The sequence below is a fragment of the Epinephelus lanceolatus genome, chromosome 21 (genome assembly GCF_041903045.1).
Source record: "Epinephelus lanceolatus isolate andai-2023 chromosome 21, ASM4190304v1, whole genome shotgun sequence".
NCBI classification, from domain to species: domain Eukaryota; kingdom Metazoa; phylum Chordata; class Actinopteri; order Perciformes; family Serranidae; genus Epinephelus; species Epinephelus lanceolatus.
The window spans coordinates 23,782,271-23,807,092 of NC_135754.1; the positions used below are offsets into that span (position 1 = coordinate 23,782,271).

General features: G+C 41.4%; 1 protein-coding gene across 2 annotated transcripts in view; it reads left to right on the forward strand.

The window, feature by feature from the left end:
- The window catches only part of adkb (adenosine kinase b), a 142,355-nt gene that overhangs the window by 75,958 nt on the left and 41,575 nt on the right, over positions 1-24,822 (forward strand). For both annotated transcript variants that reach the window (XM_078163212.1, XM_078163213.1), the window contains exon 7: positions 22,133-22,303. In XM_078163212.1, the coding sequence (XP_078019338.1) occupies positions 22,133-22,303 (171 nt within the window). The remainder of the gene's footprint in view (positions 1-22,132; positions 22,304-24,822) is intronic.

Here is a 24,822-nt window from a genome sequence, read left to right on the forward strand (position 1 = left end):
CTCCTCGCCTCTGATACCCTTGTCATATCATATCCATGTCATGTCAGTGTGTGTATTAATTATGTAGCAGGCGCAGTTGAGGAGACAATATTGATGCATCTCAACTAGACGTCGTATGTATATTACTCACCCGTCGTTGGGAAATATAAACAAGACCTAATCAAGGACGAGAAGACGCTTTAATGTTTAGCCTTGTGAGTAAATAATTCTTAGCCAGTGTTTACAGGGAGCATTTTTTTCTTTCTTCCTGCTTCCCTCTCGGGCTCCAGAGTCTCGTTCTATTCAACCGTTGTGGTCACTTTTTCCGGTTCAACTGAGGTGTTTGACTCGGTCATCCTGCCTGGGTTTAGCCTCTCCTTTAGACTGCCTGAGTACTGTCGACAAACGGCACCCAGTAGCACCTTTTGGAGGTGTCCCAAATTGCAAAGGTAATTTATTTCTTTGCAGGCAAAAGTATGCATGAGTAAGAGGTCGTATTGTAATATAAAATTGCTCAGCGGTTGCACACATGCCAGATCCTGTGTGGGATTTCTGTTTATGAGTCCTCTCTGTGCTGTAATCTTATGGAACTGTGATAGCATTTGAATATATTCCCTCACCAAATGAATATCAGGAGGGAACACAGTTCTGGATGGTTCCTCTCGAAATACAGCTGTTTCCCTCCGGTCCTCTTCCTCCTTCTGTAACAAATGGTCTCTCAGGATTAAAAACCCACTACAAACACTTCAGAGATATTAATCTTCTTTCAGGACCTCATTCAAAAGTTGCATTTAAAAGGAGGAAAAAAAAGACTCAGACACTTGTTATGTTTAATGCCAAATCGGATATGCGTGTTCCTCGCAGATATAGATTAAATACATCACGCTATGAAAGCATACTTAGAGCTGGTAACCCCGTCGTTGCCAACAGCCGAGTCAACATTGATCGTGTGCGTTTTGCAACGCTAGAATGATTGTTTTACAGCGTGGTGATTGCAGCGGTTTGGCAGGAATAATTGGAAGTTCAAAGCGTCGATTCGCGAGTGTAGCCTGGGGATAGGTTTCTGGAGAAGCCGACACTTCAAACGTATTATGAAGCCATCACGTCTAATTTGCACAGGCCTCTTTTGTAATTTACCCCCCAATTCAGAGGAACAGTCTCCTGCTCTGCAGCACAATGCACACTCTGCTTGCATTGTTCACGCTCATTGGAAGAGACACTGAGTGAATGAGTCTTGGAGCTCAAATAATGTGCAGCACTGTTCCTGTCATATTTGTTGCTGTGTAATGGCTCCTGATTTGTAGTTTCCTGCAGCGCCTTTTTTGGTTTGGTGCAGAGCAGACAGTCGTTGCACGGTATACAGCAACTGTTTTCTGTGCATCCAGTCCAAGCAACTTGTTTACAACTCGCCGCCAAAGCAACTGCTTGAGAGATAAAGGAGCTCAAAAACGTGGTATAGTCTTTGAGAGGGGGAGGAAACCTCTTCAGAGGAAGGACTGGGGTTTTCCACATGCCGCCCAGACATTCTCACACATATTGAGTTTGTCTGTGTGCATCTTTGAAGATGCAAATGTGTCAACCACATGTATCCAACCACCCAGCGAGAAGCTGAGATGCTCAACTGCCTTTCTCACGGCTCTTAAATGGCTGCCAGTGATCTTCTGCAGCTCTGCGTGTCTGTGAAGCCTGCAGTTCTTTTTTAACGGACAGATTAGTTTTTGTGGGCTATTAAATAATTTGTGCACATTTATCACTGAGCAAAAACGTCAGTTTAACCACATTAGGAGACGGAAGAGAGTTTGGCCGTAAAATTTTACAACTTCTCATGTAGCAAACTGTTACAGTAGATAGTGAGCTTTTATAATGATACAGAAGCCATTAATTGGCTGTTAATGTAAACCAGAAGTTACTAGAGTCTGTAAATGGATTTATTAGTTCAACTTTTTAGATCTACTTTGCATGACAATACAGGCGGAGTACTTTTTATATTGCAGTCGCTCCTTAATCAAGAGAATATTTATACCTCAAACTTGCCTGCCAGCTTTGACGTCTGCTGTAATAAAAAGAGACAGCACATCATAGCCTGGCATATCCTGACAGAAGAGACATTCGTAAATTATTGATGTTTTCCCTTGCTCTGTCACCTATCATTGCACGATCCTTCTACTCCAGCGTTTTTGAAATGCAAGAGTAGTAGTCCTGCAGTGTGGCAAGTCATGTTGCCGGCTCTCATTTCAATATCTGAAGTGAAAGGTCGGGATGATATATTCTGTCCTGCCGCGGTGACAGTGACTTACATGCCACCAGTTCAAGATGGTACACTTTTACGAGGCCCACCCAGCCTGTCGAGCAAACTGATAATGAATCAATCTGTGTGAAACATTTATGGGCCCCCCCCCACCCCCACACCCTCCTCCTCCTCCTCCCTCCTTGCGTGAGGCCAATTAGAGCATCCTCGGTGGCCCCTGCTGTCTGAGTCAGGGAAGCCCCTCGCATTGTCATATCAATATTCCTCTGTTGATCTCCAGCTGAGGCGAGTCCGGCTGCTCTTTCCACACATGCTAATTTGCATTCGCCAGCATGTGTGGGAGATGGCATGCTGGCTGCCTCTCCTCCTTGTTCCCAAACCTACTGTTGCCTCCCTCTCTCTGTCTTTTTCTACTTTTTTTTTTTTTTTTTTTCGAGAGGGAAAGGTTTCTTGATTCCTGGCATGCCAGAGAAGGGTCCTCTGAGGATTACATTGGCTAAGCCCTTATCACTCCAGGAAATTCACTGCCTGCTTAAAAAAGTGGTAGGAGTAGAAAATCAAGGGGAAGTGTTATTCTTTTTAAGTTTCTCCCTATTCCCATGGAAAGTTATTACGGGTTTGAAGAAAAGTCCTTTTTTTGGCACTCAAGTTTTCTCGTAACTGCATTTCATATTTCACCCTCCTTTTTTTTTTTTCCAAGCGGCTGGTGGAATTTTAGAAGTGGAAAATGTGAAGGCAGGTGCTTGAGAGAGAGGGAGAGGGAGAGGGAGAGAGGGGAGGTTTAGGGAGGGCTGTGCTCACTGGGAAGCGATGTTAAACATCCAGGGGAAATGTTTGTTATTCTAATGGGATACCACCATGGTAACAGCTTTTAGAGACTCCCAAGGCTTTGTGTGTGGAGTATATGCACGCTTTCATCAATCTCGCCTAATTTCTTTGGGGATTAGCAAATATAATCAGTCCTTTCTTCAAGTCGTCACCTGCTTATCGACATGAATATTATGGTGAAATTTAGCAGAACACAGCCCCGTTGGATGTGGAGAAAGCAATACACGGGCCATTAATATAAATCACAAATTGAAGTGAGTCACTAAATGGATTCAAAAGTCATTAGTATTCCTTTTTGTGCTGAATGACATCCCGGACAGAATAGCTCACATTTTGCTACCTTTTTTTAAATCCTTGCAACCAAGACCAAAGCACTTTTGCCCGCATTACATCTTCAAGTTAAACATGTTTCAGACAGAGGTAATGAATTATGTTATTTTCAGATTTAATACCTTTACAGGGGTTTTAAAGGCAATGGAGTGAACTCATTTACAAGACTTGGAGAGAAAAAAAAAAGAAGCCCCCCCGCCTGATGAGGAGCCTCCGTGTTTAAAAGGCTCCAATAACTCGTAAGCCCCTTCTCAGTTTTATACCTTTTTTTCTCCCTCTGCAGATTTCCTTAAGTGGCTTATGTGAATTGCAATTCCCACATTGAAGCCGGGGAGTATACAGAATACATTTCTTCCCGGCCGTGACCAGCTAACAGCGCGTTGAACTTGTGCGTGTGGTGATGGAGAGGTTTCACACACAGCACTGCAGCGCCGTGGGAGTATAGCCTGACCCAAAGCTAAGCCCCCAGTCGGAACAGCCTTCCATCAAACTCACAACACTGCCCTGTTATCTACTGGCATTTCTGTCTGATACAAACAGCCAAGACGTGATATAGTTGGCTACATGTCATATCTGGCATTGTACTACGCTCTATCTGCTCCCCCCTCTGTGAAATATAATGCTTTTAACTCACCAGCTTTTTGCCTTGGCTATTTTTTCCATCTGTAGCAGAGACAGAGACCAGTGTGTTTGCTCGTCTTGGCCAAAGGCCAAAGGCTCTTTCTGATATAATCCCCACCATCGATCAGACTTTGTTTACTCTAACATGGTTTCTCTCCCCTCCAGCAATTAGAAGGCAACCTTCCACCTCCTGCTCCACAGACCAGCTTTATACGTTTATTTTTCCCTTAAGTGGTAATTTTTCATGTTGCGGCTAAGCTCTAAGAAGTGTGGGTGTACATTAAGTAATGGATACTCTTCAACCAGACTGACACGTTGGATACCAAATTTTTGTTAATGTTTCTTTGTGTTTGAAGAGGAGAATTCTCCAGTCATCAAACACTTATTGCACCGGACTATCAGTACACTGTATTATTTAGGGATGATTCACACATTTCCAATGTAGCACTCCACGTCCTGTGGGTTTCATTTAGGCTGCCCCACTTAGAAATCTGAAGCACTTTGAAATTTTAGAAAAATGGATGTGGCTGTAGAAGCTGAGGATGACTCTCGTGGCCGTCTGAGAGGCTCTCGTCATAATAAATCAGGCGGGAAAGTGACTGGTCTTCTCTTTGGTCTTGGTTAACGAGGTTTGTAATCCACACAGAGAGGAGAACATTTTGTTTTATTGGTAATATTGTGATCGCAATCGACTCGAAAACTGAGAAATGGTCATATAGATGTTACGTTCATCAGTTGCACAAATATTTCTGGTTATTAAATTTAAAAAAAGACTTATTTTCTATGAAATCTGCATAAATTAAGAGTTCACTACCTCTTTTCTACCCGGAACGCTATATTTACTTTTTATTTTGTTTGATTGATTCAAAGTGTAAAATTTATAGAGGCCTCAAAAATAAAAAATCCCCAAAATAGAACAAAAAAAGCGAGAACACTAAAAATCCCACAATGCAACGCTTTGCCTCTGAAAGATGTGTGAATTAGTGTTGCGCAGTGTGACACCCGTCAGTGATGGTGTCAAGAGTCTGAAATCTCAATTTATTTCCCACTGTAGAGTGAAGTATTAAGTGTTTATTATGCAGAGAACAGTGAATGAGAAGTAGTTTTGGTGTTTCCATCCACCTGTTTTTATGCTTTGCTGTGGTGGAATCGTTGGTGTATTGATAAAAGCCAAATGTGAGAGAGTGCAAAGGAAGTGTATGTGGCATGTGACTTGGGCAGCTGCACAATATATAGTTTTTTATCCTCACTGTGATGTCAACCTGCGCAATAAACACACTGCAAAAGACTGTGATATTGCACCCACTGTCATTTCTTTTTTGATTTGTGCCTTTTGTGTTAGAATCAGTGTTTAATTTGTTCAATAACAAAAATGTTTCATTTCTTTTTTTAACTCAACAACCAAGTTCTATTTTAGCAGTATACTGAAAGCAGCAGCTTTAATATGTTGTTTATTTATCACTAGTAATATTGTTATTGTGATATTCAACAATGTAACTGCTAGGGATGTAAACCACTAGCTTCATAACGATATAATATAATATCAATTCATTGGACAACGATACCATACTTGACAATATCACACAGTCTGCCACGATACGATTTCGATTCCATTTAATTCAGGGGCCTGTGATTGATATGAGACAATATCACAAGTCCATTTAAAGGCGCTGTATGTAAGAATGTGGCCAAAACGGTTACTGCACTCAAATTCAAAATACTGCTGCGAGTCGTGTCCGCCCCCCCCCATCCCCTACAGATTCAAGGTTGCTGGACAGCGGCACGCTGGAGACTGATTTGTTTGCCCATGGGCGGCTGCCGTGGCAGGGCCACGTCGCCGTGTCCTTGATCTTCCGTTTTCCAGCGGACCGTTCGAGCAAGTCCGGCTTCTCTGCTGCTAACGCTGCTGCTGGGATACAGCTGAGGAGGAGCCGGCTGCTAATGCTATGTACTGGGACACTGCTAATGCTGCTTGCCGTGCTGCTGTAGCTCAGTCATAACTGTAACTGATGCTTAGACTCTATTGACTGTGTGAGTGGTAGACGGCGGTGGGTGGCGCAACAGGCCAAAACACAAATTCAAAACATAAACATGATTTGCGGACCATAAAAATGTTTTTTAAATGTGAATATTCTGGCTGTACTATTGTTGTCGGTGAGATCAGTATGTTATATGAACATTATTCCTTAGTCTCTGTGACATATTAGGATGATTTTACAACTGTTTGCTTTAGATTTCTTACATATAGCTCCTTTAACACTATCCGTTACAGAATGAGCTGCCACCCCCTTTTTTTGCTTTTGGCAATAAAGGATGAAAACATTACATAAATAATCATAAACAATTGTTACCGGTTAAAACATGGATTAACAACAAGATCATTTTACGAAAGTATCACATTCTGCTCAGTAATAACTGTCATGGTTTAAAGACAAAACATTTGTTATTTTCCTAGTCACCCATTATTAGCTAAAGCATTTTTACATTGCATAAAATAGCCTTGAGGCTAGCTGAGTTTTCCTCAACTCATAGCTTAACAGTTTAAGATTGTTATTCATACTTTTTCTTACTCACCGTTGGTTTAAGTTGCTGCATCTCCAGACAGAACAGCACAGTTGAATTTCAGCCTCTGTGCACGTTGTTTCAGCCGAATATTGTTGAAACGGAGCAGCTACAGTAATGTTGCTGTGCTGCTGCAAGAAGTTAGTGGGGATGCAGGCAGGTAACATTATTTAACGGCATTTTCTTATGCTGAGTTTCTGGAAATTGTGTCAGTTAGTGTCTGTGCTAAAATTTGGATGGAAAGTTAAACTTAAGACTTTTAAAAGTAAAAGACATGGCAGACCAAGCAGCCCTACTCCTTTTAGCAGAAGCAAATAAAAAGGCTAACAGTTTAAGGACACTTTACTGCGAAATATTGGTAACAAGTGAAACACTGCTTGACAAAACGACCTGATCTGTAAGAAAACTTTGACGGCAGTTAATAATAGTATTAATGCTTCAGTTGATGGTAATGACAAAAGTGTTAAAGTAGGCTGGGTGGAGCACTGAATGTAATCAGTAATGAGTAATATGTTGCACTACAATCCATTTTCGTAGTGTCTGTTGTGATTTGTAGCGCTTGTTGTATCATTTTGTTGGTTAAATGTTGTTTTGTAGTGTTGTGTATTTAAGTGAAATGATTGACATTCTGGGACACAAGACAAATGTTGGATTTTTTTCTGACCACAAAGCGCAATTAAATTAAATACAAAAAAATAAACAAGGTACAACATGGAAAGTTTTTTTAAAAATAGAAAACCAGGACAGCAGCAAAACACACATTGTGAGCCATGATATTATTATTTTATATTATTATTTTTTTGTATACCTTGGTGCCAGCGACAGCCATGGCCTGGGGCGTTATGGTTGCGGGTTGTCCCTTCTTGCGTCTGCACATCCGTCTGTTGATCTCATTCTCGTAAACGCGATACCTCAGGAACACCTTGAGGGAATTTCATCATATTTGAGACAAATGTCCACTTGGAATGAAGGATGGACTGATTTGAACTTCTTAATCAAAGGTCAGCTTCGCTGTGACAGCCTAATATTCTGCGAAAACACTTTTCTGGCCATTATTCAACATCATAATTCAGGAACCAAAGGGAAGACATTTGGTTGTATACTGAATTGGTGACTCTGATCTTGGGTGCCCACCTTGAAACTGCACTGATTGTATAGATCTCTTGTGCTGCCAGATTGATGTCGTTGTGTGGAAATCATTGGTTTTAGACTTTGTAGCATCTTTGCAACATAGTCTACCATCATGGCTACATAAAAGTCTGGAAAAACATGGTTGGCGGAGGCAAACAACCACGAGGCAGTAACTCTAGTTTCTACCTTAGAGACAAAGTATCTTGTGGCTCTGAGTCAGCCTGGTGATAGGGCGCCTACCTTTTAGGCTTAAATTAGTCAGATTTTTGGTTGAAGTGTCCACCTTATTAGACTAGTCAAAGAGTAAGATCAGACTGATTTAAACCTGTAGATATGTATAATATATATTCATTAAGCAAGTGCCTGATATGTATTAGTCCTCTCATCCAGCAGAGAGGCAATATTAACCACATTGTGGCTAATAAGTCTTGTAGAATTATCAAAGGCAAGCGGCATGCTAATGCCTCCAAACAATTTTAATTTCACATCTAATAACACATTGCTTCACCCTGTTACTTGTGCTTTTGGCAGACAACCCTGACGCCTACCAGCAGCATCTGAATTTTGTGATTTTTAGGTTTTGTTTGATGCTTGAGAAAGACTCATATTTCCTGGCTGTGATTATTTATCTCAGCCTGAGATGCTATGCTCAAGTGGGAGAAGCTCTTAGTATGCTACACTGCTAATGCTACTTGTGCTTTGAGGGAGGAAAATGTCTGTTTAGCCCAGTGGAGAGCAATAACTTTCATAATAACTCACAGACAGAACTCAAGTACAGGAACAGTGGCCAACTTTTAATGGTATTATCATGCATTCACTTTAAGAAGTTGAAAGTTCCTTCAGTGTCTTTCAGTCTGTGCCGAGGTTTTTTCTTTTGATCACTAAGATTTTGAAGTCCCGCTGAGGTATTTCCATCAGCTGTGATTAGCCGTGCACAGGTAGGGAAATACTCTTCACACAGCTGTGAATTTTCAAGGCAATTTCAAGTTTTAGCAGAAACTGACCCCTTCTCTTCACAACCAAAATACCACAGCAACAAGCGAGTCTTAATAGAACATATTCCTGCTTTGACGAGACCAGTTGGGTTTCTGCTCTTCCCCTTTGTGTGTTTACATCATCTGTGTGCACTCAATATTTCTCCCTCTTGGCCTGAATAAAAAACAAAGTCAATCAGAATTGACTCGTAGCATCATCACAGCACCAGGAAGATCAAAACATGTGGAGTGCATAAACAAGCTCTAAAGTTTCCTAGCCTTGACGGTATTTCTTACCAGCTGTCATTTTATATAGCTGTGTCATTTTTTGCATAATTCCACGCTGCATTGGCTTGGCTTGATTTGATTTAGGACCTCCACTTTCAAGGAAATTGGGCTTAGGGTATGTAAGTTCACACTTCTTGCCTCCTAGCAATTGATTTTTCTGAGCTTGATTTTTAGAGCTGTTGCAATACCAGTGGTGAGTGTTAGCACCGTGTTGTGTCCAGAGATACTCAAACCGTAGTGTGATTTTTATAATTCAAAAGTTAGCAGGTACAAAATTAAAGGGAAAATGTGAAAAACAAGTAATGGGTTATTTAACAGAAAATTAATCATCAACAATTTTCAAGTCAAGTCAAGTTAAAATGCCAAAAATTTGCTGCAGTGTGAAAATGTTCTGCTTTTCTCTGTTTGGTAGGATTTTAAACTGAATATCTTTGGTAGAAACAAACATTTCAAGATGTCACCTTTCCCCCTTGGTTACTGTTGTTATGCTTGTTTGCACCTGATATGTCAATATGGCATTGTCAACTTAACCAGTGAGAGATGTTCAAAAGAAAATAAAAGCAAATATCTGGAGTATTAGTTCTGAAATATCAGACAGAAGTAGACAGAGTGAGAGAGCTACTTTCACAATCATTTGTTGGCAGAGTATTGTGAAGAAAGAGGACGTTAAAGTCTTGGGAAAAGCTCACCGATCCCAATCATAGACTGACGAATAGTGGACGTAGCTACCGTGACGCCACCCACTGGTTTTTGGGCTGCTGTTTTGAAGACCTGAATTCAGAATTACAGGCCCATTTTTGGATGAGAGGCTGGCGCTGTGGGTCTGACTGAAAACCAGAGGACACTATCTTTTGTCAATTTTTGTACCGGGCTGTAAACATGTTCATTTCCTCAGTAAAGTTATGCGTTTTAATACGGGGGTCTACGAGGAGTGGCTGGCTTCCTGAGCCAGCCTCAAGTAGCCATTTATGGAATGCAGTTTTTCACACTTTTTGTCGGCTTCATTTTTTCAGCCTCAGGGGTTGCAGCTTGGACCCAATGGAGGCATCAGCTACCCCACGTCTCACAAACATTGTGTTCTTGCACAGCTGGGTAAACCAATTTATTGTTTTATCTTAAACTAATGTTTAGTTATGACTCCCTTTGTCTTTCATTATCTAAGATGGTATGTTTTAATCCATTGCTAGCAAGAAATCCTTCCCTAAATTTGCTTTTCCATTTGTTTAAAGCTTAAACATTCTTAAATGATATACAACTACCTAACTTGAAGTTAAAACTTGAGTAACTTATAATTAACCAACTCTGTTTGCTAACTTGCTGAGCCTGTTAGTGTTGGGTAGCATCGTACCTTGGAGAAAGCCAAGCTGTTTTTGTTGATCTTTGATGGATTCAGCTGTGAGTGAGGTCTTCCGAACTGTTTAATCCCTTAAAGACATCTCTCCTCTTGCGTTCGTAGCTTTAGGAAAGTGCAAAATACAATACCCCCATCTAAACTTTGAGGATATCCTCTGTCGGACTTGCAGGTTTCATATGCAGACCATTTCTGCCTTTTTCCTCGTTCTGAAAGCTTGGCAGGCTTCCTGTGCCCAGTTATGATTTTTAAACGTAGCATTGGACAGTGGCTGTTCAGGGCTTAGTGAAGGGTCAAATAATCGATGATGAATATAGTTACTGTTATTTGCAGCATTAGTTTTATTAAATATGTTGTATATCTTGCATATTTGTATATTCTGCAGCATATTTAATTTGGAAAACATGCGCCTTTTTCTGGTAGGCCAGTCCCATTGCCAGGCCCCCACACACCTTCACACACTTGACCTCCATGCCACATTTTAGCCTCTTGTAGCCGCCAAAGGGTGGGGAATCTTTGTAGACCGACCAACCGACAGAGCGACCTATAGAGCTGCTAGTCACAGCTGAAAATCTTTTTTTTTTTTTTTCAGTGTGGGTGTTCTGGCCAACGTAAATCATACAACACAAAATCTATTACAAGATCAAAATTAAAGGGGCGCTCCACTAACTTGACTCATAAAGGTCTGTTTGCTGGTAGTGAAGAATACTACTCAGCCTATGAAAACAGTTTATTTTATAATGCCTTCTGTGGCTCTGGAGAGGCTTTTCAAAATAACCCTTGATGATGTCATCGGGGGGTTATTTTCTCAGCTTGGGTTTGGAGACTATACATTAACTTAAAACCCTAAATATGTTGGCGTACTGGGGTCATGGAGTTTGGAGGTGGAGTACCCCTTCTAAACATTGAGCGTGAAATCTTGAATGAAAATCACACACATCCTAAAGCCACACTTTAAAGACACCAGCAAGTATTCAAGCATGTTAGGCTGAAAATATTTTTGTTTGCATCCTTAAAATCTGCTGCAGCTTCTTCCTCTCTTCACTCATTGAGAATCCTAATTTGGCGATTAGGCAAAAAGCTGTTGATAGCTGTTGGTGTTTTCTTCCGGGGGGCATCATATTACAGCCTCAATAACATGATTTTTTTTTTTTTTTTTTTTAAAACAAGCATGAATAATTAAAAGTTCCTTTTTCTGCTGCGTGTTCTCCTATTTTGCTGGTGCTGAGCGCACACAGTCAGAAGTTATTATTAGACTGAATTTAAGCGGCCCCGTGTCCTCGGCTCTGAGCAGTGGGCACCGAGCTCCTGCATTGAGTTTGACAGCCTTCACACAATATTGTGCAAGGGCGCTCCCTTAGCTTCTCATGCTGGTTAAATGTAATATGGCAGATGGATAGTATTTGCAGGGAGAGCGGGGGTCTCACCCTCCCTCTCACTCTCTTTTTTTTTCGCCGTCTCTTGCCAGTACCTCAGACATTTCAAGGGGGAGAAATATGTATCAAATTAACTCTTAGCAACAGGGCCTCCGAGCTCCCTGCCCTTGTCTTTTCAGCAATCAGAGCTTTGTTATTTTAGTCTTTCAACCAAAACCAAACTGGATTCAATGGCTTCAGCAATTACCTGTAATTTTCCAACCTGGTGCGCTAGCTTTCACCGGCGCGACTGCGAACAGTGAAAGATTGTCTCCTCGGTTCCTCATTTTAGTGTTCAAGTTAAGTGCACTAATTCATTTACATCCACAGAGTGGCACATTTGGAAATGTTCACTTCCCGGCAGCAGGAATGTCTGTGGAGGTTTGGTTTCTGTCTGTGCACAACCTCCGCGTCACTGAAACTGGAAACCCCTCTGCAGCGTCGACACTCCGACACTCACCCTCTGCTTTATACATCTGACCCATATATTAATACGTCCTTTCAAGCCCGGTTCAGAAGAGACAACTCTGAAGCCCCGACATCTGTTTTCACATCGCAGACTTTTATCCCATTTTTCCATCGACCCCCACATCACTCCCCTTTCCATTCCCCATCCTGTTCCCAAATCGTGTAAGAAACTACAGGAGCTTACTCCATAAGTGTATGTGTGGTTTCTTTTTTTGTGCAAGTCGGAGTGATGTTTCCCCTTCAGAGGTACTGAAGGAGAGAGAACTGCTCGCACTAAAATGCTAATTAAGTGCAGTGTGGCAGACAAGGACACTTGAGAGTGTGTGCATTAGCAAATTTTAACTCCCTGCAAACCAAACAGTTTGTTCTTGGCTAATCTCCCAATGATGGAGGCAAGAACAACAGTAGGAACCACAGAGAGTAGAAATATAGACTGGCTTCAGAACATGAAGGGAGAGAGCGAGAAGCATGGTTTTCTTTTTCATTACCAAGATAACACAGTTTTAGGAGAAGAAAGCATCTCTTCTGGCATCGCTTTTTCCGTTTCATCTCCTCACAGAGGTAACATATGGTATCTGTAAGGGAGAGTCAGTTTGCGCTATGCGGTGAATTATTTTGTGGATTAGTATTGGCATTTAAATGCTCTTGGCTTTAAATCTTGTCTGTTTTAGATCTTAAGTACATTCCTTGGCATCCCACTCTCCCGCTCAGGCTGGCCTCTTCCCCCGGCCAACACATTTTTGAAACTGTAGAGCTTAACAGGAGAGCAAAAGGCAGCCATTTGAAAAGACCCTGAAGCTGATCTCGAATTACTTTTAGTGAGATACCACTCAAATCAAACCAATTCATCCAATGTTGTGATGCCAACAAAACCTTAACCTCAAGTTGAGGTTAAAACCCTTTTTTTTCTCCCATGCAAGTAGTTTCCTTCATTGCTTTACAGAGTGGAGGCGTCTGAGGTTAATGTAATTACAGTCTCTGATGGTTGTACAAATTGCAGGCTGGTAGTGTGACACACGCTCCCCTCAAGTGCTTTGTGGTTGGCTCTAATGTCTTGTTTTATCTGCGCTCATTAAGACAACCTTGGCCAGGTATGTTTGGTTATCGCCACAACAGCCTTCGAGCTGCATCTCTGTGTTTTCACGCACACCACAAGAGACCTGCACAGCATCGGGGGAAAATATCCGCTTTGCTTTAAAATCGGGTAATATTTAAACCAGAGAAAATGTTTTAGAAATAAATACTGCAGGAGTTAGTAAGTGATGTCTCTGCCCAGTTGTTAAATCCAGCATTTGTGGCACATTTATGTTGCCCCAGAGATCCTGGCTGACATGATAGCCCCCTTTTCCTCATCTCCAAGCGGCCTTTAAAAGCACAGCCCTCCCTTCTGTTTCCAGTACAGTTGGCCTCCCTCCAGCTCCCTCACAAGAAGTGGATGAATTCCTAGATGTCTGATAAGCTCCACCAGAACATGATTCTTAATGGAAGAGAGAAGAAGAAGAGGCAGATGCTATCAGCGCAGTTGAATCGCCTTGCAGTCAGATCAAACGTCCTAAAAGTGCAAGGGAATGCTGAATCATGCCGCGAGGTTGTTACACATTTATCTTCTCTGTTGGTTTAATTGAACTTGCTTCTAAATGAAACCAACTGGCCGTTTCGATGCAAACAAAACATCATTAGCATTGTGGAAATCTCTTTGTAGCGTCTCTCCCACTCATTCCCCTTTTGAAATGAAAAGCCTTAAATGAGCTCTTTTCATCCTTGTAATTTTTTTTTCCTCCACTCAAGGCACTTTGTGACACCATTTATCACTTACCTCTGTTTGTTTGTCCTCTTTCTTTCTCCTGTTTATCGAGCCAGAGACTGACACAGATTCCACCCCCCACCCCTCATCATGTGTGAAGGTCTTGTTTGTCCCCGTATGTTTGTGTGTAAAAACAGCAGGACCTTCAGGATCGGGGAGTAAAATATATCTCGCAACACCAGCGTAGCGTGCCAGAGGTGTCTTGATGGAGATGGAGTCATACTGAGCTAATGAAGCTCCAAACCTCAGCTATCGATCCACCTCGCAATGGTGCTTTACAGAGATAACTGAGGAGGAGAGCAGTGTGTGGCCTCACGCGCGCTCTGATCTGTGTGACATCTAATTCTGTGTAATGAACCCTGTGCACCAGAGAGCATGATGGGGGGCTGTCTATGGTAATGACAGGGATAGCATGGCCTGGGCGGCTTTTGAAAAGCTTTGAAACACTGCCGGTTAGCTCGCAGGGCTCTCCTGACAGCGACGAATTTGTCACTAGAACAAACGCCTGCTTTTCCATTTCTCTACTTTGTAGCGCTACTATTGTGACTTTTCTCTGCTCTCTACTAACACCACCTATTTCATGCTTGTCCGTCCTTGAATAGCGATGCCTCCTCTGTTGCTCTCCCTCAGGTTTCTGCCATTTTTATTCTCATACAAGTTTTTGTGTAATGGAAGCTTTGTCTTGCCTGAATTAAGGGCACAGTCTTTTAACCACTCCTTCTGCTGAAATCAGAAAAAGGATGTGATGTAACAGCTCCAACTGATAAGTATCAGAGCAATGATGCAGTTTGTAGTCTAGTAGTGTGAAGGAAAGACTCTTAAAACCCACGTCTGGTTTCCTCGTCTTGAAGAACAGATAGATGGGTAAAATAAGGTACGGCGTGAAAGCAAGATTTTTTTTTTAACATTTTGTTCTATGACATAAAATACATCAGTAAATACCCCACTGGTGAATTTTGAAGCTGATACGTGTCTTAAAAACGTTGGTTGCTAACATGTGGCTAAATGAGACCACAGAGGTTGTCAAGGAACATTAAATGTCATCACACCACATGGAAACTCCTCTAGTCTCTAGTCTGCCTTTACAGCTGCGATGTGGTGGTGACGTTGAAGTCACACGAACGTTGGGTGACCAGATCCCAACAAACCAAATGTGGGACAAAGAGCATGTTTGTGTGGGACAATGTAGGACATGTTACGGATGCTGAGAAGTAGTCTGAAATTTTTATTTAATGTCTATCTAACTTTAAAAATTAACATTTCTATTCTGCCTCAATTGTACTGTGTCGCTTCATGTCATAGTGATTGTTTATTAGTTGCATTTCCTTTTCTTTGGTGTAGTTTCACTTATACAGTATTTTCACCAAGTCTGTGACTTTGTGGTGACTCGTTGGCTGTGGCATAGGCTACACGACCATGACCGCTACACCTGCACTTGACCCAGGTGTGCGCGCTTTGATTGACATCAAACAGAGGCCCTGTAATGGCCATTTTCCCTGCTTTCTTAACAGTCATTGGATAAAAGTCAGATTTCAGAAAAAGTGTCTGCCCTGCAGTGGTTTGAGTTTTGAAAACTAGAGCCAATCAAAATGCAAAACATCGTCTCAATATGTGGGATGTGGGACAAGGGATAAAAATGTTTGGTCATGCCTGGTCACTGTATGCAACAGTGGTGTACTTTGTTTATAACCAGGCGTTAGCTTTTTATTTTTAGAGATTGCGTTTGCGCTTCAAAAATCATAACAATGCTCATTTGTGGAGATTTTCTTGCTGAAAACAATGTTTAAGTATTGTAAACTTTTGTCACAGAGCTTATTTTCTGCAATAAACAAAAATCCAATGGAAAAATCTAATCGGCTTTTCATTGAGGGAGCTAGGGCAATGCTAACGTCTAAGTTGGTCTACAAAAAATATCTTCCCTGTAGCACTCCATTAACCAACAGAGGCCAAGAGTTGAACTAGGGTTAACTACAACACATGAGCCTGCAACAAAACAGGGAACAAATCCATGAATTTGTCAGTCATACTGGCCTTTGCTGAAGTGGGACTAAAATCGGTCTGAAAACACCTTTAAACCTGCATTAACTATTTTTGGCCACATGGACGCAGCACAACAAGGTGTTAACACAACATTGACATATCACATTATAGGTGGTTATGGCAGAAGTACAGCCTGCTTTCACCGAAAAAACGACCACATAGGATGACTGAGTAAGTATCTTATCGTGACCCATACTTACATTTAAGGCCGTGCCCTCTAGTGGCAGAAGTAGTAATTGTAGGAGCAGAGGAGGAAGTGACATGGTGAGTATAAAAAGCAACAAATTCCATGTAATGTTGTACAGGTGTCAAAGATGCCCAGATAGGTTGGGTGGGGGGTTCGTGGTTGGGTCAAACAAACACAGGACTTTCACCCAGGAGACCAGTGTTTGCATCCCAAAGTGAAGGTTGATTTGTTTTAACAACAGCATATAATACCTCGTATGCTATTATGTGTTGCATGCTACGGTGACGTGATGTGTCGTATATGACGTATGTACGTCACACATACATTTGTCATGTTAGGTTACTGACAAAAGCAGTTCTTAATGCCATACCATGATGTCTTTCCTAAGTCTAACCACATTAGCTTTGTTGCCTAACCAGGTAATTTTAAAGGGGAACTGTGACCGTTTTACGACACTAAGGACGTGTTTAGACCGGTAATATATGTCGTTTTGGGGCCACTCATCAAAATTGACCTATTCTGACGTTTAGGTTTGAGAGTATTGCAAAAGCAGCAAAAAAATGTCCTATTCACACATCCAACAGACACACAGCAACATCAGCAATTATTTTAAGTTGTGTCTCTGGCCACCTGGCAAACGGCAGTCCAATATACACTTTCCTTTTTAGTTTTGATTTAGTCCCCTTATCTCCTCATCAAGTCCTAAGGGAAATATGTGGCTCTTTAGCAGCTAAATGCTCCACTGTGATCACCTGCTAGTTGCTAACTGTGTCTGTCTGCTGTTTGGTGCTGGGCAGGTAGTGTAAAGTGGGATTATCAGAGCTGTCTAACTGAAAACAGCTGCCAGCTTTGTGTGGAAAGAACTGATGAGAGGCTAAACCTAAACAGTAAAATTTCATGCCATGAAGCAGAAACAATGAGATGAAAGACGCTAAAAAGCTACAAGAGCTGAAGGGAACTGATGAGTCGAGGGCTAATTCTGTGGTTTCATCCCCACCAGTGACCTCTTTGATATTGCGCTGTAATTTCATCCATTTTTCATATAAAATATTGATAAGAGCAACTTTTAAAACCCTCTGTGGGAAGCTGGTGATGTCTGGCCATATAAATAAACTTGACTAAGATCTGGGGATTTGATAAAATTTAGTATGATTGCAGTGGCCATAAAATTCTTTTCACTGAAGTGGTGATGGCTTAAATTCCCTCCATCATTCCTGAGTAATAGGAAGTGTCAAACAAAACCTTCATGATGACACAGTACTTTGAACACTCCCCTTTATCCCTGCAGAATTAAAATAGACCTGAGAAGAAAAAAAAAAGCTTTTCCTTTTCCATGACCACCTCTGCTGTGGGTGCAAATGAAAATGCCCTTCCCAAAATAGATCATTTTTACCCTTCAGATGTCCACTTTTATTTTAAGCCCGGTGACACCATGCCATCCATCACACCCAGCTTTTCAGATGTGAGCAGCCCCGGGGAAAACACTGATACAATGCAGGGGAAAGTGTGATAGCTTGCTGCTGCTGTGTAGTTAGGACCTCTATGGTTAGATTACCACTAATTTCATCTCAAAGTAGCATTTAGACATTTTCTTTGTGCGAGTAAAGTGGAAGTCATTCCTCTTTTTAGGGTAAACATTGAAAATGGATGCCCTGCCTTTCCAACTCTTCCCTCAAATTACCACTTGACATGGCCAAACATTGCTCCGCATTATTGTCTGCCAGGAAAATGCATTTCTGAATGCTTTATTGAATGTTTTGGCTGGGTGGAAATTGTACGAAGTGTACCCAGTGCTTTGATCATCTTGACCTGGAAATGTGATAGTCACCCCACTTCACAGGACTCTCTGACACCTGGGAAACTGGATCTGATATTCTTGATACACGATCTGCACCGCAGCACTAAAGACTTAACTTCTCCTGTTTCTGAGTCGGCGGAGACTACTGATGGGAACTGGAATTTCACATGGCTCAGACTGAGGCTGTTTTTTCCCCACAAGCCACTGGAGTCACAACATTTAAAGCCTGGTGGAAAAAACGGCCTGTATGATTTTTATGAACAAGATTCCTGCAGCTTTACTTTCACTTAAAACACAAGCACACACACAAGAAAGTTTTTATGTGTAGATGGAGTGTTTTTGTTTGTTTTTTTAGTTTTTGTGCACCAAAGCTGATAAAATATTTTGACAGATGTTGTGAGGCTACATCTGGATGTGCAAACTGGAAGACAGATTTGGACTTCACTTTCTTTGAGTCATCAATTAGATGTTTGTTGTTGTCATTTAGCTTTTTTGATATAAATATATTCATTTTTGAGTTAGTTTTCACGGTGTCGCGAAGTGTTTTGTAGTGGAGGTGCACCTAACATCATAAATTAATACACTTTATTGAATTAAAACATAAAACCCAGGAGAAAAACTGCCGAAGCACTGTTTAACACAGTACATGCAATATATTTAATAGGTGTGAAAATTGTTTAGGTCTTCATTTTCTAACTAAACTGATCATGAGATGGTGCATCAATAGTAAACCATTATTTCATCATGATATGATATTATATCTATTCTTTGGACAATGATACATATTTACCAATATAAGTATTTTATAATACGATTTCAATGCGATTCATTTCAGGGACCTGCAGTCCACATGAGACGATGTCATGTGGTCATTTAACACAGTTGGTCAAAGAACAAGCTGCCATCCCTTTCATTGTGGCTTTTGGCCATTAAAGATGCAAACAACACATAAATAATTCTAGCCAGTTAAAGGTCCAGTTTGTAGTATTTAGGGGGACACATTGGCAGAAACGTAATATAAGTATGTTTTTTGGGGGGGGGGGTATAGTCACCTGAAAATAAGAATCGTTGTGTTTTTGTTACCTTAGAATGAGTCCTTTATCTCTACAAAGGCAGCAGGTCCTCGTCTACAGATATCGCCATGATGCATCGTCATGTTTCTACAGTAGCCCAGAATGGACAAACCAAACACTGGCTCTAGACAGAGCCATTCGTCTTTTTGTGTCAGCCACTGTAGTTAGTGGCCTCTCAGCTACAAACAGCATTTGAAAAACACTAATGTATTAACTTAAAACTCTTTTATTTAGTGTTTTTAATCAACTGGTCCTTTGTTTTGGAGAGGAGGAGACCTCTGTGGATAATTCAGCTCACTGTAAAAATCTCTTGAACGTCTGGATCAGAAGAAAGTGAGCATATGTTAGCAGGTGCTGGGCTCACTGCCCGTCTGCGATGAGCTGAAGAGCGTCAGAGAAACACTAGTCCGTTTTACACTGCCAGATTTTTGGCGAATGTTGGGACGTTTAGTTTAAAAAGACCGAGGTGGCCTTCCGCAACGGGAGGGGCTGTTGAAGACTTGTGGGAGGAGCTGTTGATGACGCTGCATGTGTGAGCCACTGGCAGTGGATAAACGGGAAACAGCTGATAGCAGGAATTAGCGAGCAGCTAGTAGCAAGAGGGAAACACAAACCTGACAGACACTGTAAAGATGAGCAACTGGGGAGACAAGGAGTTGCGTGCCCTCCTTGCTACTAGCTGCTCGCTAATCGCTAAATCTTACACACTGTTCCTTTAAGTGTTGTATAGTTTAAGTTGATTTCACGAACACACATAAAACATGGCTTAACTACAAGAACTTTTAATAGAAGTATGAAATGTGGCTAAGAAATAACTGTTAATGTAGAAGAAACAATTGTTTTTTTGCTAGTCACCATTAGTGGCATTTTCACACTGCATGAGTTAGCCTAGCCGCTAGCGAATTTTATCTTGACTCAAAGCTTAACTAATTACATGTATTATTTATACTTTTCCTTATGCATCTGGTTTAAAGTCACTGCATGCATGTTTTTCAGCCTAACATTGTTGAAACAGAGCAGCTGAGCTGAAGTTAGCGAAGTAAGATGCCCGGTCAGGCAGGTGCATCATGTTTCCTGAGTATTTTGTCTCGCAACAGTATTGTTTACAAGTGGCATGTGTTTTGTCTGTTGACCCGTCTTTTTTCTGAAAATATATCCAAAATATTTTTCACACTGCTGATTTATTCCCGAGAGTAATAAATATCCTCATTGTCTTTTTCTTGGCTGCTTGCCATTATCTGCCTGGCACTGTTTGACAGTGACACAGATGTGCCATGCAAATTTCAAAATAAAGGCATATCTTAAAGATGACAATATGAATTATTGTTTTCACTTAGCAATAATGATATTGGATTGCTGACCACTGAATCGATACATTGACGGACTTGTTAGTCACCTAATCAAGATGTTGTTAGCTAAACAACTTTTAAGGAGAAACACAGATATAGTTTTGAAGATAAATGTGTATAGTTCACATTTAGCATTTTAAATCCATTCACACTGTAACATGTTATCGTTTGGATTGGAATGATTGTGTTTTTGGTAAACGCATCACATCAAATTGAAATGAACCTTGAGTGCTCAATAAGAATTCAGTGTTTGAGTATTGTTTTAGTATTACATGGATATAATTTGTTCAGGAATCAGGTCTGAGCTATTTAATGTGATGGCACTGGCAGTGGTAGTGGAGTTAGAAGTAAATTACACAGAGCCAGTGTGTGATTAGAGAAGCTGTGACATGGCTTTTAAAGTTCACCACCCCTCAAGATATTTGATCAAGCCGCCGGCCTTTGATCAGTGTTAACATTACGGTAACCATGACAGTTTATTTTCAACTACCAAAAAAAAAAAGACCATTTGTGTCAGAAAACAATCTCCCCTTCCTCTGACATGTTGGCACGCCGCAAAAGAAAAATGTCAGGGTCAGTGATGGGCCATTAGCCCAGAGTGAGTTCCTTTTGTGCTCCCAGGTCCATTGAAAACACCTTTTTAGTCTTCAACAGATGGTACCGTGACACAGCAACCACAGGCGCTGACCTGGGCCTTAACTTAAAGACAAAAAAACCACAGGACATGCAGCACCGCAGAGGGACAAGAATGTCTTCCTAGAGAGAGAATGACACCATGAATGTGTAATAAAAAATTCACCTGCTTAGCACGGCTGCATTGTAATGCCTTGTACATTTGATTGACTACACAGTCACCCTCTATTCATCGGTGTTATACCCTTTTCTTTTTCATGGAGGTCGCTCCTCCGTCGCTGCAAATGTCATAGTGCTTTAATGAGAACTGCACTGTAGCCCACAATGGAAGCTTTTCAGCCAGATTAAATGTATCACTGTGCTGAAACTTTCCTTTCCTCTCTCGCCCCTTTGCCCCTATTGTGACACAGTGGTTTTACAGAGCAGCTTGTTGCTGAAAAACAAGGTTAAGAAGATCAGTATCAAAGGAGGAGTGTTTTTGTGTGGCTTGCAGGAGAGTCTCGCTTCAGGTTTCCACCTGAAACACAGAGGTGTTTTCTTACCTGATTTGTATTCATTCACACAATGAGTGGAGCTGCTTCTCTTGTTTCCAAGTAAGGAGAGTCCAGACGAGACTTTTGTTCGCCCTATCATCGGATACGTGCATGTTGCTTCCTCCAGTACGAGCCTTGGAGCCCAGCCACAGGCTTTGTCCTGGATGGATTTTTTCCTGCCCTTTTTCCTCTTCTTTGTTGCTCTGTGTGTGCTCTAAGAAACCATTTCAGATAAATGTTTGAGCACCACTGCTTTTTTTTTTTCCCCCCTCTTTTGGCTCCTGTGTTATTTCAATAATACCAAGCTTTGTCACCCTAAAATTGCCTTGTCAGGATCCAAAACCCACAAATTAGCAGTTTAAAGAGTTTCAGTCCATAGGAGCCTGCAGTTCAGTCCATTGTGGCTCATGTTGTGCTGTCAAAACACAGATAATGCTGCCGGTACAGATTAATGTGTTTCAGCTGAGGTCAGTCAAACTGTCGAAGACATCACTTAAGTAAATAATATTCTTGTTTTCAGGGGTTTTTCCTGACCGTGTCCCCGGAGTCCATCCTAAAGGTGGCGAAGCATGCTTCAGATAACAACAAAATCTTCTGCATGAACCTCTCAGCACCTTTCATCAGCCAGTTCTTCAAAGAGCCCTTGATGGAGGTCATGCCTTACGTCGACATCTTGTTTGGCAACGAGACGGTAAGTAAAACGAGACGTGCTCAGTCAGGCCTCTTTAGGACAGATAGTCTGTTTGCTAACACATTGTTTTGATTATGATGTATAGTACACGTGTTTCTATGTGCACGCTTACATTTATCTTCACAATGAAGGTTATATTTTTAGTTGTCTCTGACTGTTGTGTTTTTGGTCATTTAGTCAGATGTCTCAAAAACATTTTGACTGAAATGTCAAAACCACAGATGTTAGCATGCTAATATGCTAAATTCAAATGTTGAACATGGTAAACATTATACCTGCTACATATTCGCTTGTGATTGTGAGCATATTGGCATGCTGACATTAGCACTTAGGTGCTAGAGCTGCTAGCATGGCTGTAGACTCTTATACTTGTTTTTTATTACTGCTACAAATGAAGTAAATATTTGAATGAGCCTGAAAGAAAAACAACTCTTTTTATGATTTTTATTATGCATTACCTCAGCCATACCCAAACGACATCAAAGAATCGGTGGCAGCAAAGGCCGACTGTTGTGTCGCCTCATGTCGCCTGTGTCCCAGCCAAAAACTTGCATGTGAACACACCGCAAGGACTACAGTCAGCAGTCGACTAGCACGTACGTTCTGCAGCTGTGTGACAGGAAATAACTCACCATACCAGCAGAAAGCTATAGTCTGTATTCTTCATTCAAAAGAGCAAACCGGAAGATCGACAGGACATATTCAAGGTGTTAGTTAGCGAGTTAGCACATTAACAACACAACCAGATGTTGTCAGAACAAAGGGTACTTACAAACTGTTCCTGCTAAAGAGCTCAATGGCTAAAAACATAATGTTACCTAATATAACAAGTTAATTTGACTAAAGCAACTTGTTTGTTTTCTTCACTTCCATTTCTCCTCGTGGGCACTGAGCTGAACTGTCAGTCAGAGTGATTTCACTCACCGTCGGGCTCCGCCGTCGATTCAACATGCTGAATCAGCCAAAAAACAGCCGTCAGGGGCCAGTTAGTGCCAATGGTGCATGACAAACCACAGAAATAAGGAGACAGACGCTCACTGTTGGCCCGACATTAATCAAAAGCCGACCAAGCTTGGTGTGTCAGGGCACCTAAGTATAATTTTCCAGATTCTTGTAGACATAGCCTATTTGATGTAAACTTAGATAAGACAAGTTAAAGGCTGCACTACTGAAACCCAATCTTGATATTCATTAAACCCCTAAAAGCTCATCTTTGTTCATCAAAATTACATATTGTGGGGTGTCGGTGGCTTAGTGGTAGAGCAGGCACCCCATGTACAGGGCTGTTGCCGCAGCAGCCCGGGTTTGACCCCAGCCTGTGGCCCTTTGCTCCATGTTTCTCCCTCTCTCTCTACCCCCTTCACACTTCACTATCCTATTAATTAAAGGCAGAAAAATGCCCTAAAAAATATCTCTAAAAAAAATAAATAAAAAAATTACATATTGTAATAGCTTAGATGTAACTTCACATCTTTCCTCATGTAGTTCGGTGGATCTATGAATGTGCAATTAGTCCCTGCTTCTGTCTCCACCTGCCCCTCAGCAACTCGCCTGAAGCTCAAGCGTACCTGCTCACCTTTGACTCTGCTCATCAGACACACAAACCTCTGCTTATAGACGGTAATAGGTAACTTGACTATGTATCAAACAGCTGATAATGTGTTGCTAATTGATCACCAGCTCTGACAATTGAAACAAAAGTGAAACTTAGCTGACAAAATACTGATAGGTAGCTACATCTGGCTCCTTTTTTGGTAACTATTGTTTTACTGTAATGTTATAGGATTGGTTCCTTTGGTTTGTGATGTAACAGACTTCCACTGATACATGGCAGCTTAGGGGAGGGATGCTCAGCCCTGGTGTTGACTGCTTATTTCGCTAATGACATGTCTTGTAGCATATAAAAAACAACATATGGACATGTTATCAAGGTTAAAAACTTGATTTTCACTGGAGTGAGTCTTTAAATGGCCCTGACTCAGCGGTCATAAGTGTGTTTTGAATTTAAGCACAATTCATCCTTGTACAAACCCTGATATTCCCAGTCAGGATTAAGGTTTTCTCCCCAAAAAAGCCAAACCTGCTGGATGCAGATTAAACACCTCTGAGTATTTTCCATTATTTATACAACAAATTCAAAGGATTTTGCAGTCGCAGTAGGGTTATGTGTTCTCTAAGTGCTTTAAAGTTTATATATATGTTTCAACTCACCTTGTTTAAAGCAAAATCAAAATGTCATGTTCACTGTTTCACTCCACTCGTTGCTCTCCTCAGTATCCATTTAACTTCTCACTTATCACTGCCCCATAAAGAGATGAATAAGAATTAGCCCCAGTAATCATTCATCTCAATCGCGTCACCATTTCATGCCAGTTGATCTATTGATTTTTTTCGCCTCTGTGGAAGTGAGCGGCTGGTTGGGGGTCAAGCTGTGGTCACAGACCGTGGTGCTGCTGGGAAGTATCCTCTAACAGGCCAGCTGAGCTTGACTCTGAGGCACCGCCTGGACAAACTGCACC